At 42.5% G+C, this 17093-nt stretch overlaps 1 protein-coding gene and 1 pseudogene across 2 annotated transcripts; both read left to right on the plus strand.

Annotated features, from left to right (window-relative positions):
* The first annotated feature begins 6867 nt into the window (after window positions 1–6867).
* Window positions 6868–7843, plus strand: LOC308429672 (glyceraldehyde-3-phosphate dehydrogenase-like; annotated as a pseudogene). The gene has a single exon. The product of its transcript is annotated as a glyceraldehyde-3-phosphate dehydrogenase-like (transcript).
* A 3149-nt stretch (window positions 7844–10992) lies between these two features.
* On the plus strand, window positions 10993–11533 carry LOC308429850 (large ribosomal subunit protein eL21). Its single transcript, XM_080928872.1, has one exon. It carries the CDS (start codon window positions 11023–11025, stop codon window positions 11503–11505), a length of 483 nt encoding a protein of 160 aa, XP_080784998.1. The 5' UTR covers window positions 10993–11022; the 3' UTR covers window positions 11506–11533.
* The last annotated feature ends 5560 nt before the right edge of the window (window positions 11534–17093 follow it).

The following is a 17093-nucleotide window of genomic DNA, read 5'->3' on the forward strand; positions in this document are numbered from 1 at the left end:
TAGTGTGATAAATGGGTTAGAAAGCATGGCATATTAATAAACAAACTAGTATCTATTGATGAAAAGAGGTTTTGATACTATCCCATAAGATGAATAAACATTACAAACATTAAACTTCATGTGAGAAGCCATTATTTAATGACCATAGAAAGGAGACATTTCTGTATTATATGATCTTATTTCTATTAAATATGTAGAATGAGCTGGTTGGTAATGGCACACACACTTATTCTTAGCACTCAGGAGGCAGAGGCATGTAGTCTCCATGAGTTTGAGGCCAGCCTGGTCTACAGAGCTAGTTTAAGGACAGCCAGGGCTACACACACACACACACACACACACACACACACACACACATTTCTTGAAAATCAATCACTCAACCAATCAACCTCAAAAACCAGAAACCAAAAGTCAATCAATCAAAGAACAGAAGCAACAACAACAAAACCCAACAGGATGAGAAACCTAAAGCAGAAGCTAGATTGGGTTACAGCCTGTTTACTCATCAACCAAAGGGACCCACAAAAACCCCTATAGATGACTGGGTATTACGAAGGCATTGGTGCTGTACACAACCTGATTTTGAGTTCCTATTTTAGAAGGCAGCTTTTCTGTCATCAAAATGGGATAGGTTGTGTGGGTGCCTAACAAGTTGATAGGGGGTAGGATATGGAGGAATAGAGTGACTTCTTATGGCCACAGGGTTTCTTTTCAAAGATAAAAATGTTTTTAAAACAAATAGGCTGATGGGTGCAAATTTTTAATGACGTACTAGGAAATCACTACTAGATTGTGTACTTTAAAAGAAAGAACTTAAGACTCACAGCCTGCCCTCAGAGAACTGAGCACCTAGAGATGCCTCAGGAGAGCTCTCCCTCCTTAGCCCATGGATAAGTCTCTATTTTCTCTCCAGGCACTACCTGGGGAGAGACTTCTGGGAACTCTCAGGGTGCAGGTATTACGGTGCTGTTTAAGAACAGACTGTTCTGGCCTCTATCTGTACCCAAGGCCAGTGCTATCCCACTTTCATCAGAATTCATGGCCTGTCCTCAGAGAGCTGAGCATCCAGAGGAGTCACAGATGCACTCTCCCTCCTGAACCCACGGGTGAGTCTCTGAACTCTTGGGGTGCAAGTATCACTGTTTTGCCTGGGAACGGCCTTTTTCGGCCTCCATCTGTGCCGAGTGCTAGAGCCAGCCCACTGCCACCTGAACTTAGAGCCTTCCTGCAGAGAGCTGAACACCCAGGAGCAATCTTCCTCCTGAGCCCATGGGCCCAGAGGCCCACAGGAGAGACAAGCTCCAGTCAGAGACAAGATCAACTAGCATCACAGATAACAAAGTTGCAAGAGGCAAGCACAAGTACCTAAATAACAAAAACTAAGACAACCTGGCAACATCAGAACCCAGCTCTCCTGCCACAGCAACTAGTTGATATGCCAACACACCAGAAAAATAAGATCTGGACTTAAAATCATACCTCATGTTAGTGATGGAGGGTCTTGAGAAGCACATGAATAACTCCCTTTAAGAAATCCAGGAGAATGAGGAGAACACAGATAAACAAGTAAAAGCCCTTAAAGAGGAGACACAAAAATCACTTAAAGAACAACAGGAAAACACAACCAAACAGGTGGAACAATTGAACAAAACCATCCAGAATCTAAAAATGGAAATAGAAACAGTAAAATAATGAGAAAAGGAGACAACCCTGGAGATAGAAAACAAGAAAATGATCAGGAGTCATAGACACAAGCATAACCAACAGAATACAAGAGATAGAAGAGAGAATCCCAGGGGCAGAAGATACCATAGAAAACATTAAAACAACAGCCAGAGAAAAGGTGAAAATCAAAAAGCTCCTGATGTAAAGCATCCAGAAAATCTAGGACACAAAAAGAAGACCAAGCCTAAGAATAATAGGTGTAGAAGAGAGAGAAGACTCCCAACTAAAAGCCCCAGTAAATATCTTCAACAATATAATAGAAGAAAACTTTTTTAACCTGAAGAGATGACCATGAACATACAAGAAGCCTACAAAATTCTAAATAGATTGGACCAGAAAAGAAATTTCTCCCAACACATAATAGTTAAAACACCATATGTTCAAAATAAAGAAACAATACTAAAAGCAGTAAGGGAAAAAGGACAAGTAATATATGAAGTCAGACCAATCAGAATTACACCAGACTTCTCAACAGAGACTATGAGAGCAAGAAGACCCTGGATAGACGTCATATAGACCCCAAGTGAACACAAATGCCAGTCCATATTTCTATATCTAGCTAAACTCTCAATTACTATAGATGTAGAAACCAAGATATTCCAGGCAATACCAAATTTATACAATATCTGTCCACAAATCCAGCCTTACTAAGTAAGGATAATAGAGAAAAATCACCAACACAAGGAAGGAAACTACACCCTAGGAAAAGCAAGAAAATTATCTTCTTGCAACAAACTTAAAAGAAGAAAAGCACACAAACATAATTCTACCTCTAACAAGAAAAATAACAGGAAACAAAAATCACTATTCCATAATTTCTCTTAACATCAATGGACTCAATTCCCCAATAAAAAGACTTAGACTATCAGACTGGATAGGTAAACAGAACCTAGCATTTTGCTGCATATAGGAAACTCACCTTAGTGACAAAGACAGACACTACCTCAGATTAAAAAGCTGGGCAATTTTTTCCAAGCAAATGGTCTCAAGAAACAACCTGGAGTAGCCATTCTAATATTGCATACAATAGACTTTCAACCAAAAGCTATCAAAAAAAGATAAGGAAGGACACTTTTTACTCATTAAAGAAAAATTCCATTAATATAAACTCTCAATCCTGAACATTATGTTCCAAATACAAGGGCACTCTCATTCATATATATTGTACCACGCACAATAATAGTAGGAGACCTCAACACCCCACTCTCATCAATGCACAGATCATGGAAGCAGAAACTGAACAGACACCATGAAACTAACAGAAGTTATGAAACAAATGGTTTTAACAGACATCTATAGAACATTTCATCTTAAAAGAAAAGAATATACCTTCTTCTCGGCACCTCATGGTACGTTCTCTGAAATTAACCATATACTGAGTCACAAAACAGGCCTCAACAGAATCAAGATGATTGAAATTCTCCCATGCATCCAATCAGATCACCAAGGCTGGTGGTCATCAATAACAACAAAATCAACAGAAAGCCCACATACACATGGAAGCTGAACAATTCTCTACTCAACGATAACTTGGTCAAGGAAGAAATAAAGAAACTAAAGACTTTTTAGAATTTTATGAAATGAAGGCACAACATACCCAAACTTATGGGATACAATGAAAGCAGTGTTAAGAGGAAAACTCATAGGTCTGAGCGCCTCCAAATGAAACTGGAGAAAGCATTCACCAACTTGACAGCACACCTGAAAGCTCTAGACCCAAAAGAAGCAGATACAAGAGGAGTAGATGGCAGGAATAATCAAAGTTAGAGCTGAAATCAATCAGGTAGAAACAAATGTAACTACACAAAGAATCAACAAAACCAGGAGCTGGTTCTTTGAGAAAATCAACAAGATCGATAAACCCTTAGCCAGACTAACTAGAGGGCACAGAGAGAGTATCAAAATTAAGAAAATCAAAAATCAAAGGGGAGACATAACAACAGAAACAGGAAATTCAAGAAATCATCAGATCCTACTACAAAAGCCTGTACTCAACAAATCATCAACTCCAGTCAACATCGTGTGGACGAATATAATAGGAGGGGCAGCTAATGGGGCCAGAAAGAGGCGAAGGAGAAAGAATGTACCATATGCCTTTACCTGTGCCTCCCAGTTGCCTCTTATTAAGCCCTCCTATTCTAGCTTTCCTTTACCTCTTCATAACATAATACAATACTCAGTCTTCCTTGAGAGATATTCCTCTTCCCGCTGGTTTCCTACTAGACAGTAATTCTGTATGGATATTCAGATTGTAGTTCTCATGTCAGAGCTTTTAACATCCTTAAAAAACAACAGGTAAGTAGTGAACTAAGGGCATCATGATGTAGAGATGGGGCTTGTGTGACCCACGCCTTCAGGAACTTCTGCCTGGAGAAGTCAGTAGAGCAGAAGATCAGCAAGAGGAAGTCCTCCACGGCGCACAAGCACCCTTCCACCCACAGCCTCATGCAGGAGCGCCTGAGTCAGTATCCAGAAATCACAGATGTTTGTAGAAAAGATAACAAGCTGCTGACGTGACTAAGAGATGTACATGTTGATTCCAAAGATCCGGTGCCTTCCTTGCTGGTGAGAGATAAACCACAGCAAGCACTGAAGGAATTCAGGCTGCTGATATCACTTTGACAAGGACAGTATGGACATCCCAAAGGCAAGGTTGCTGTTGTAGAAGCCCCGACCCTTCTCAGTAACCATAAACTCTCTCCAGAAACATGGGCTGCTGAGAAAATCACACAAGAATACCACTTAGGACTTAAGGATGTAAATTCCCTTCTCAAATACTTCCTTTCTTTTGAAGTCACCATCTTTCCTCCTGAAGACAGGAAAGCAATACAATCAAAATGAAGAAAATCACAAAACAATTTCCTAGGTGCCCTTCCAAGCTCTGTGTCCTTGTTTTTCATGGAGTAAATTATACAAGTTACTGTGCATTGAGGGCCATAACTTTGATAGCTCTTTGGCCTCTTCAGAACTGTTCATATAATTTTAAAAAATGTAGGTATGGTTAGTTCCTGGGTATATGTGAGCAGTATTGAACATGTGGCCCAAATGATTCAATATTAAGTTTTATTTACTGTGCTTTAGGATGGTTGGTTCTTAGGAGACACTGAAAGCAAGAGCCCTCCTGACTCCCATGAGACTGGCATTGTGGACGATCAGCAGTGAGACATGTGTCTGTATTTTCCAAGTGAGGAAAGAGAGGAGACTGAGTGAAAAGGAAGAAAAATATGAGTGCTCTACAGAATAAGAATTCATGAGGGTTCCTTTAGTGTTTTAAATTGGTTTTAAACATGAAATAACTTTTTAGAGAAATTAGTGGTGTCTGTGACATGCTAGCTAAAAATAAGAGGACTTAATTTAATAACCAAACATACCTACCTACTTTCATCTAGGAGAAAAAATAGCCAGTAGAAGTATAAAAACCCATATGCAGCCACCAAACCCAAGCATTATTGCTGATGCCAAGAACTTAGTAGCAGGAACCAGATAAGGATGCCTCCTCAGCGGCTCTGCCAGAGTCACACAGATACAGCTGAGCATGCTTGCAGCTAACCATCAGACTGACACAGGAACCCCAATAAAGGTGCTAAAGAAAGAACTGAAGGAGCTGAAAGGGGTTGCAACCTCATGGGAAGAACAACATTATCAACCAGCCAAACCCTCCACAACTCCCATGGAGTAAAACACCAACCACTGAGCACACAATGAGAGACCTATTGATCCAGTTGCACATGTAGCTGAAGATAGTGTCTGGCATCAATGTGAGAAGAGGCCTTTGGTCCACGGAGGGCTAATTTTTTCCAGTGCAGAGAAAGCCAAGGCAATGGGGTGGAGAGGGTAATTAGGAGCTAGTACACCTTTGTGAAGACAAATGGAGGGGGTGGGGGGATGGGAGCTGGGTGGTGGAAAAGGATAACATCTCAAATGTAAATACAGAGAGTATCTAATTAAAAAAAGAAGTATAAAATAAATCCCTGAAGGGACCTAGAATTACTGATCCATTCACTTAAACTCTAGTATGACACACTGCAGTAATCTCAGAGGAGGTAATGTGAGTTTGGCTCATTCTGGCATGTTACACCCGTGGGTTCTTGGCCGTATTGTTTGACCTCTCTAAAACTACATTTCTATAAGATGATAACTCCGCCTTATGTAAACGCCAGGACAGCAGTGAAGATAAGTGACAAAAGACCAGGCAAGTACAAAGTCTTGGAGTTAACTTGGTGCCTACAGAACATACAGCGTTGCCTGTAGTTTATGGTGCAAGGAAACCAGAGTTTCGGTTCTCAGAATCCCACTGGTCTTTTTACTTCTTCTGCCATAATGAACCACATTTCCAGAGGACAGAATGGACTTGGGGGGATCGGGCTTGTTCACATTCTCTCAAGGGAGCAGACAGACAGACCTGCCTTGAGACGCCCCTGGAAATGACACGGAAGCTGAGAGGAATCCAGCACGGTAATGGAGGGAAGCAGATGTGACTGTGAAGATGGAGGTGGAGGAGTTTGTACGCTTTTTCAGATCTAGTTCCAGTGAATAAATTATGCCTACTTATTTGTGGTTCAATACAGAAGTTTAGGAGACCATGCTAATTCTAACCATTGCAAATTATATTGGAAAATGCAGTTACAATGATCTTCCTTCGATTCAAAATGACTATGTGAATCCATTGTACTGACTCATGTTTCCTGGGTGGCTAGCCAATGTTTCTTATATGGAGTCACACAATACAGTCCTTCCATTGTATACATTAAAAATAAAACACATGAAGTACTTGTGGTATTGGGTCTGGGTTTACTAACTCAGGATGATTTATTGACTGACTGATTTATTGATTACACCACCAGGCCAGTCTTAGGGCCACATACTGCCCAGGCTGCAGGGCTGCAAAAGATCTGAACCATCACCTAAAACTCCTCAGTATTCCCTTTAAAGGCCATGCAGGTAGATCTACTGCAGAGTCAAAATTGTCAGTGCTTTGCACATTCCCCGAGGACAGTGAGCTCCTGCCTCTGGAGTCTGAGGCAGGGATGCATAGAGCATAGGCATAGGGTCCAGCCTCTGAGTCTCTGCTCCTCCCTGTTCCAGAGACAGCCACATCTTCCCATGCAGTGCCAGCCTCGTCCCTTAGACAAGATTGTGAAAGTTAGTGTGAACAGATTTGGCCGTATTGGGCACCTGGTTACCAGGGCTGCCGTCAGCTCTGGATCTGGAAAAGTGGAGATTGTTGCCATCAGTGACCCCTTCATTGACTTCAACTACATGGTCTACATGTTCCATTATGGCTCTACCCATGGCAAATTCAATGGCACAGTCAAGGCTGAGAATGGGAAGCTTGTCATCAATGGGAAGCCCATCACCATCTTCCAGGAGCAGGATCCCGCTAACATCAAATGGGGTGATGCTGGTGCTGAGTATGTTGTGGAATCTACTGGTGTCTTCACCACCATGGAGAAGGCCGGGGCCCACTTGAAGGGTGAGGCCAAAAGGGTCATCATCTCTGCCCCTTCGGCCGATGCCCCCATGTTTGCAATGAGTGTGAACCATGAGAAATATGACAACTCCCTCAAGACTGTCAGCAATGCATCCTGCACCACCAACTGTTTAGCCCCCCTGGCTAAGGTCATCCATGACAACATTAGCATTGTGGAAGGGCTCATGACCACAGTTCATGCCATCACTGCCACTCAAAAGACTGTGGATGGCCCCTCTGGAAAGCTGTGGCGTGATGGCCGTGGGGCAGCCCAGAATATCATCCCTGCATCCACTGGTGCTGCCAAGGTCATCCCAGAGCTGAATGGGAAGCTCACTGGCATGGCCTTCTGTGTTCCTACCCCCATGTATCTGTTGTGGATCTGACATGCCACCTGGAGAAACCTGCCAAGTATGATGACATCAAGAAGGTGGTGAAGCAGGCAGCTGAGGGCCCACTAAAGAGCATCCTGGACTACACTGAGGACCAGGTTGTCTCCTGCAACTTCAACAGCAACTCCCACTCTTCCACCTTTGATGCTGGAGCTGGCATTGCTCTCAATACCAACTCTGTGAAGCTCATTTCCTCTATGACAATGAATACGGCTACAGCAGCAGGGTGGTGGGCTACATGGCCTACAAGGAGTAAGAAAACCTGGACCACCCTCCTCTCAGAAAAGACACTAAGAGCAAGAGAGAGAGGCCCTCAGATGCTGAGGAGTCACCATCCCAACTTGGCCCCAAACACTGAGCATCTCCATCACAGTTTTTATCTCTGACCCCAATAATAACAGAAGGGGCCTAGGGAGCCATCCATACTCTCTTGAATACCATCAACAGAGTTCCGGTTAAAAAAAATCTTATATATATATACATATACATATACACATACACATACCTACACATACACATATACATACACATATACATACATATAATATACATACACACACACACACACACACACACACACACACACACACACATATATATATATATATATATATATATATATATATATATATATTGTGTGCTCACAGAATGTCAGTGATGTCACTGAACTGTTGCTAGGTTCTCAAGTATAGTTCAGTTTATACTGACTTGTCAGGAGTCTCTTACTCTTTTGTGAGAAGTCTTGCCTTTTGAAGAAAACTTTTATTGTAGAATTTGGGAGGCAGTGATCAGCTACAGGGGAAGGAATAGGGGGAAAGAAGGTCCTGGGTGGCACTAGGTCTCAATAATGGAGGAAGATCTCAGCTATGATGGCCAAACATTATGTGTCCCCAGGAGGAAATGCTGGTAAACCCGCTTATGGCGTTCATGTTTGATCTCTGGATGCTTGTATCCTCGAAAAAAGAAGACATTTTGCCTCTAAAGGATCGGGTATGACCCGGTCAGTCGCTTACACAGAGCGGCCAGTGTGGGTGACTTGGATAAGATGGAGAGACTGATCCACTCCAGTCAACATCATGTCGATGATTATGGGGCTCGACAGAGGTGATGGGGTGGACGGAGGGGGCTGGGAACTGTTTGGGACCCAAGGCCAAGTTGGACTCAGGGTTAAGTATAAAGAAAAATCACCTTCCAGGACTACATTCTGAGAGAGGGAAGAGGTCATACTTAGGCTCATTTTCACTGGGGACCCCTGTGCTTTATACCCGCTAAATGCTCTTAGGTGTATGAGACCTGCCCACCGTGTAACAGCATCTCCTAGGCCTTAATGAAACTATATCACTTTATTTTTATGTTCACACTTAAATTTTGTAGAGACACAAATAGACACACACACACACACGGGTGTTTTACTTATATGTATTTTCTTTGCACCATGCATCACAGAAGCTGGGCTGGATCCCCTGGAACTGGAGTTATAGACAGTTGTGAGCTGCCATGTGGGTCCTAGCAACCAAAACGGAGTGCTCTACAGGACAAAACTAGAGCTGCTAACTGCCAAGCCACCTGTCTAGATTTTCTTAATATGTAGGCCATTAATCCTAATATACAACACTAGAAAATTTATTATAAGATAAACTTAATTTTAATGTAAAAAATCACTAAGGAATATTAGATCAATATGACCTCTTTGCTAATGGATCGACATTTTGCACTGGAATAAGACCGTGATCCCCCACATTCGGCTTGTGTATATGTTGTGTGTGCACTGATACACATGTGAAGGAGAGACTGGCAGTGTCTTCCTCTCACTTTCCTGTGTCCCACACATGTAGGAAAAGTGTGTGGTGGTTGGAGGACAATACCACTTGACAGTTGTGTTCTGACACATCGTGGGTTCTAGGGACTGAACACAGGCCATCAGGGTTCTCTGTGGTTTCTACCCTATGGTCCCAAAGTTTTGGAGCCATGTTCACTCACCCAAATCGCTGGTGCATTTGTGATACAGTTTTGGAGCACACTGATTCTCAGACTTGCAGGCAAGTAAGCTTTGGGGATCCCCTTAGCCCCTATTTGCAGTCACACTACAGGGCAAGTGTTTTCCAACTGAGTTTCACCAACCAGCCCGGCCCCTCGTTCGTATTTCCTAGTTTCACGTAGTAGTGGATATGAAGGGGAATCAATGACACAGCAGTAGATTTTCCATAGTTCACCTGCTTCTTGGTCACTTTGTAAATCTTAGGGGATAATTAGTCTTTAAGTTGGAGCTTCCTATAAATAATAGAAAAATAAACTATAACTTATAATTTCAAAATATTCTTTTGCTTATTGGATGTTTTCTTTAAAACACTGAGTTGTCCACCTGTCCTTTTTCGCTCTGTCAGTCCATGTTTTCCCCATGCAGAACTTAGATGTCTAGAGTGTGGGATAGATGCCCTTCTATCTCTCACGATCTTCCCACTCTTCAAAGTTGTTTCTCTGCCCAGTCAAGCTTCCTTACATTCTATAAATAGAAATATTAAATGAAATGAGTCATGATCTTTGGGGCCCTAGTTTCATTTGGCTTAAAGCTTTGAGTCTCAAGCAAGGGAGCTCGGATGCCATAGGTTACCACCTTGCAGGGATATTTACCCAGTGTGGGTCCAGGGACACATTGAGCATTACACGGCAAAGCACGCACGAGGTCCTGCTTTGTCACCATTTAGTGCCTGAAGTACTGTGGATCCTGTGCCACCCAAGGATGAGTTGTGCTCCTGCTGGTACCAAGTATAGAAACATTACTCATGGGCATTAAAAAGTGAAGTGTGAGGATGAAAATGAATCAAAGTATTGATGGCTGAGGGTTTGGGTTTTCGTCGTTAAAAATGTAAATAGGTACAAGTGAACTGGGTAAGTGCCACTGACCTGTGGACTGAGCCATGTTTTGTTTAATTTAGGGCACAATGGGTTGCATGATACAGAGCCTTTTTCTTTGTAGAGTGACAAACTTCAAAATACTGCTAATTGTAGTTGTAAAACAGGAAATGATAAATGACATTCCAATGTTAGAGAGGCTAAATGTGAATTAGAAGGAAGGTAACCGCAATGTCCCTGGTCACTCCTGACGATGAGTTTGGAGGACTCTCAAGTTCAAGACCTGGTTGGTAAAGAGAGGTTTTTTAAAAAAATAAATGTAAACTTCTTTGAATATTAAATTTTTGTATGTGTACTGTGGTTGAGAATCCATTTTCTCTTCACTGAAATGCTATGTTTGTTATCATTAGGGAGAGAAATCACTGTCATGACCAGCAAAGGCTGAGTGCTCAGGAGCTGTAAATGTTTGTAATGTTCTGACAGGGCTCTTGTCCGTCCTAACAGAAGCATCTCAGCAGCCCCGTGTAAGACAGCTACTATGGCTTTCGGCCCCGGCAGCCATCTTCCAGTTAACTCGCCAACATGACGAACACAAAAGGAAAGAGGAGAGGCACTCGCTATATGTTCTCTAGGCCTTTTAGGAAACATGGAGTTGTTCCTTTGGCTACATACATGCGAATCTACAAGAAGGGTGATATTGTAGACATCAAGGGAATGGGCACTGTTCAAAAAGGAATGCCCCATAAGTGTTACCATGGAAAAACTGGAAGAGTCTACAATGTCACCCAGCATGCTGTGGGCATCATTGTAAACAAGCAAGTTAAGGGCAAGATTCTGGCCAAGAGGATCAATGTGCGGATTGAGCACATCAAGCACTCAAAGAGCAGAGACAGCTTCCTGAAGCGGGTGAAGGAGAACGATCAGAAGAAAAAGGAAGCCAAGGAGAAGGGCACCTGGGTTCAGCTGAAGCGCCAGCCTGCACCACCCAGAGAAGCCCACTTTGTGAGGACTAATGGAAAAGAGCCTGAGCTGCTGGAGCCCATTCCCTATGAATTCATGGCCTAATGTACAAAGAGAAATAAAGGACCCGGACTACAAAAAAAAAAAAAAAAAAAAAAAAAAAAAAAGACAGCTACTATGTTTAATCTCCATCCTTTGGATGGGGATGCAGCCATGGAGCTCATAGAAATCCCAAGTAGTAACTAGATGGTACCAGATGTTAGAGTAGGATTTAAATTCAAGCTGAATCAATAGACTGGGAACTTTTCTGTGATTCACACAGGCTGCTTTGAGCAGGGATGAAGGTCCTGATAGAGCTCCTGCCTTAAATGGGGCAGACATGCACATTATCCTTAGCGCAGCAAACGAACGTTTGAGTAGCCATAAATAAATAAGGAAATTTCAGTTATTTTCTCACATCAGAAGGAAATTAACTTTATACTATGTAGTGATTACAGGTGATGGGGCTCTTCTTTAGCATTCAAAGATGTCCCTAAATGTCCTTTCAATTTTTGGGACTGCATTACATTATGCCTGTGCCCACATCAGCCAGATATAGTGATACTGCTATTAGAAAATAACTCTAACGTTAACATCCGGGATGATGAAGGCTGCACGCCCTGGATTAAGATAGCGCTTGGCCATCTGTTTTGGTATGAAGTAGATTAGATCTTGTCCTTGTTTGGTTTCTGTTGCTGTGATAAAACACTTGAGAAAACCAGCTCAGGGGAAGAAATGCTTATCTGGCTCACATTCACACATCACAGTTCCCCCTCAAGGGAAACCTGGGCAGGAGCGCAAACCAGGAACTGGAGGGACGAGCTAAACTAGAGATCAGGGGAGAATTCAGCTGTTCCATGGCTTTTACCAAGGCTTGCTCAGCATTTTTTATACAACTGAGACTTTCTCCCCAGGCATGCCCCAACTCAAGACCCTGGGCTTTCCTATTTCTATCAAAATCAAAAATCAAAACACAAAACAAAAATACAATGTTTCACATATTTGCCCATAGGCCAGTCTGGTGGGGACAATTCCTCAAGGGAGGATCTTTCCATGTGTATTAAGCCTGTGTCAAATTGGCAAAAAGAACAAAAAGTAACCAACCAACCAGTCTCTGTACGACACAGCCAACCAGCACAGACCCGGATGCTTAGACTGTCTAAGCATTGTGTTGGCAGAACCCTTAAATTCGACCACTTTGAAAGAGATGTGGTGGGGAGATTATAAAATTAGGCAAGTCTGGGGTACTTAAGAAGACCTTCTGTCAAAACAGAGGAATAATATAACTGAGAACTATGTCTGATTTAAGGAAAACTATTCAGTGGATGGTAGCAATGTCTCTCTTGGCTTCCATGAATTGAAGATGTATTTCTTTGTACAATTTCCACAGGCGGCCCAGCTAGACAATGAGGGTTGTGTTACTATATTGCTTAGGCATAATGCAGATCCAAAACTGATGGATTCCAGTGGGAGTACAGCCTTGCATCATGCTATTTCGAGGGGCAATATAAACACTGTCAAAATGCTCCTTGAGTACAACGTAGATATTTAAGTCAGGACGGAGGTCAAGATCATTCAACTTCATCCCAGTGCACTTCTAGCAGTGACGCTCAGATCGACTTTCTACATGGAGAAGCTCAAGCATTCTCAGTGACTCCGCTCAGAGATGCTTTTTGCTTTAAATATGTTTTTTGTATTTTTTCATAGTTAGTACAAAAAAACACAGCATAGTATATTGTGTCTCAGAATTGGCCTTGATTTTAAAATTCAAGAATAAAGGATTTAAGGCCACATACATCACACATAGACAGACAATAAAAAAATAAATTCACCCCAAGTCAAATGATTGTAGGATAAATAGAAATGGCCTGCGCCGATATGGTAAAGATGTGGGTGTGGCTCAGGGAGAGGGTAGACTAGAAAACGAGAGTGGTGACAGACAAATTAGGAAATTTGATCACTGGAGAAAATATGCAAAAATTACTTAATTTTTAAAAAGTTATGTACATAGGAGGTGCTGTTGAGCTCGTGAGATAATTCTTAGTTTAGAAAAGCAAAGAAATATATTTGAAATGCAGATTGAGATAGTCTGCTCCAGACCTCTCTTGAGCACACTCCGACAACAGGGGCATACCAAACTTCTCTGTTTCAGGGTTGTGACAATGGAGGCCCTACTCCATGGAGCCAAGAAGACTGGAACCATTGAATGTCAGGGAGAGTTCTGGGAGAGGTGTTCATAGGCAGTGGTGTATAATGAACAGATGTGTCGGAAGGAAGAAGACAGCTGTGTGGGAATGTCCAGCACATGTATGAAAAATGATGCCTGTGACTCTTGACAGTGTGTATTTATGTTCCCAACATCTATGATGAACTTTCAGTTGAGACACGTGTCCTTTTGTAAAATGTAATATTTTTTCCTTTACAGTATGGCCTGGCGCCCTTGCAATACTCGAAGATAAACCTGAAATGGTAGAATTTTTAAAAGCAGTGTATGCAAATTCACAGGCAATCCCAGACACAACGGTCTTAGTGCTGTTCTTGATACTGACAATGGCTTAAGCCAGGAATATTAAAACGACAGGAAGACAGCCAGAGACTTAGAGACACATGTGAAGTGTGAGCTGGAAAAGAGACCATCCCAACGCACCAAAAGTACAGCATGTAGCAGGGACCATACATAGGTCACGTCCTGAGTCATTAAACAAGCCGAAGAGGAGACACAAGATCAATCGCTGCTCCACTGCAGTTTTTATTTTGAAAGTGTTTGTCACTGATTTCAGGAGCCCACAAGCCATTGGCAAGTGTTCTATCATGAACAAACACCCACAGTCCCTATGTCTGAGATTTTATAACCTCTGACCCTAAAAAAGACAGCATAAGCCATTTCTTTAGAATTATACAGTATATAATCACAGGTAACAAATAGTGCTTCCTAATGATGTGTTTGAGTTTTGAAAGGTCCAACTCAGCAGAAAGCTACCTTTCGCTGGGAGATGCCCCCTCAACCGTTACCCTACAGTTACCCAGCAACCTTGGTGACTCCACAGTTCAAGTCGGTTTTCTTTCACATTCAGATGGAGTTTTCAAAGTGGATATAGAAGTAGCTCATTCCTTTCCCCAGATTCTGGTACTTTAGCATTATACATCGTGTCCTGACTTCTGTGAATGTTTAGCTCTGAAAAAGGCTGTTCTTATAAAACCATATGCCCCTCTCCACCTCTGAGCACTTGTAGACCCCCTTTATATTCCCACATCCTGGCACTTCAAGGGTAGACAACTCCTCTCTCGCTCTCTGAGGCCAGACAAGGCAGCTCTGCGAGAAGGATATATCCCATGTATAGGCAACAGCTTTTTCGATTGGCCCTGTCCCAGTTGATTGGGACCCAGATGAAGACCAAGCTGCCCATCTGCTACATATGTGCAGGGGAGGTGTCAGTCTAGCCCTTGTATGTGCTTTGGTGGGTGGTTCAGTCTCTGAGCCCCAAGGGTCTAGGTTATTTGACTTTGTTGGTCATCCTCTGGAGATCCTATCTCCTTTCAGCCTGGGAATCTTCCCTCCTAGTCTTCCGTAAGAGTCTACAGCCATATTATCCTGAGCATAACCAATATTGTTTTTAATGTTTTTAAAGTGTGTGTGTGTGTGTGTGTGTGTGTGTTCACCCGTGTGGGTGCGCTTTTGTTTGTGTTTTAATTAAGAGGTAACTATTCCTCATTTTTTTTTTTTCTTGAGACAAGGCGGGAAGAATATCAGTCAACAATCACAGCCAACTGCTGAAAAATGAATTCAAAATTGTTTGGCTATGCCTGTTGTTCCATGCATTTCATTCTATAACTCAGAAGATAGGAGACACAGATGTTTGTGAGTGAAGGCCAACATGGTCCACAGAGTGGGGTTCAGACCAGCAAGGCTACATAGTGAGATCCTGTATCAAAGAAGTACTATTTGAGGGGCTCAGTTATAAAGAACTTAAAACTTGCTAAATGTTTTTCTTATGAATAATATACTTATGAAAACTTTAAAACCTATGTCACAGTGCAAAAAGAGCAGCACATGAACGAAGAACAAAGCGTGTCAGGTTCGCGGAAGGTAAGATATTCATAGTGACTATAAATATAGTCTATAGTCTCTGGCCTACTTACCCTACGTGAAATAATTGTAGAGATCTCAGCTCCTCTCCCATTAGATCAGACAAGGCAGCCAAGCTAGCATAAAGGAATCCAAATGCAGGTAACAGAATGTGAAAGTCTTCATTTCAGGTTGTAGGGAACTCACATGAAGACCAAGCTGAATATCTATTACATGTGCATGGGGGGGGGGGGTCCTATGTGCAGCCCACGCATGCTCTTTGATTGGTGGTTCAGGCTCTGTGCGCCCTCATGGGCCCAGGTCAGTTGATTCTGTATGTTTTCTTGTGCTGTCCCTGACCCCTCAATCACACTGTCTTCCTTTGAGTTCAATTTTCTTCCCCCAACTCTTCTACAAGACTCCCCTAACTCCACCTGCTTTCGTCTGTGGGTGTGTACATCTCTTTCCATCCACTGCTGGATTAGACCTCTGACAGGAGTTAGCCCAGATAGCAGAATATCACTAATGGTGTCAGAGACTGGCTCTCTCCCACAGGGTGGGTCTCAAATTGGGCCAGTTTTTCCTTGGCTGTTCCCTTAATATCTGTGCCATGTTAATCCCATGCACACCTTGTAGGTAGGATGAATGTTGGGTCGATGTCTTTGTGAGTGTGTTGGTGTCCTCCTCCTTCCAGTGGAAGTCCCTCCTGGATACAGAAGATGACCACTTAAGGATCCATATAACCTGCTGTTAGTCTCAGCTGGGCTCACCCCCACAGACTCCTAAGAGCCCCCACAGTCCCAGGTCTTTGCTTGATCAGAGAGATGCCTTTCCACTGATATTTCCCAGCTCCCACCCTACACCTTCTGCACACCTTAGTCGCCCCCCCCCCAATCTTCCACAATTTCCCTCCCTAAATCGAATCCTGATGTCCATCTGATTGTCTCTTCTGAGTGAGCCTCTGGCATCTTCCCTTGGGCCCTCATTATTCAGCTGCTTTAGGTCATTGGAATTTAGCACGATCGTTCAGTACTTTATGGCTAATAGAGTACTCACTGCTAAGTGAGTGCATACCATGTCTGTATTTCTGAGTTTAGGTTACCCCCTCTGAATGACATTTTCAAATCCCTTCCATTTGCTGGCAAATTTTAGAAGATCCTGTTTTTAACAGCTGAATATTGCTTCCTTAATTCATTCTTAGTTGCAGGACATGTAGATTGTTTCTGGTTTCTGGCTGGTACAAATAAAGCTTTTATGACACAACAGAGGAAGTGTCCCTGGGGTGGTACGGTGGAACATATTTTGGGTATATGCCCAGGATTGGTATAGGTGTGGTTTAAGCTAAAGCTATTCCTAATTTTCAGAAAAACAAAAACAAAAACCTGTCATATTGCTATTGCTATTGCTGTCAAAGTGTGCCCTCCCACCAGCAGTGGAGGCATGTTTCCCATGCTCAATATCTTTGCCAGAATGTACTGTCAGTTTTGTTTTTGATTTTAGCCATTCTGTCTGGTGTAGGGTGGAATCTTAGACTTTTTCTGATTTGTATTTCACTGATGACAAAAGACTGAGAAATTAAGTGTTTCTC

Source organism: Micromys minutus (genome assembly GCF_963924665.1).
Source record: "Micromys minutus genome assembly, chromosome: 14".
Taxonomy (NCBI): Eukaryota; Metazoa; Chordata; class Mammalia; order Rodentia; family Muridae; genus Micromys; species Micromys minutus.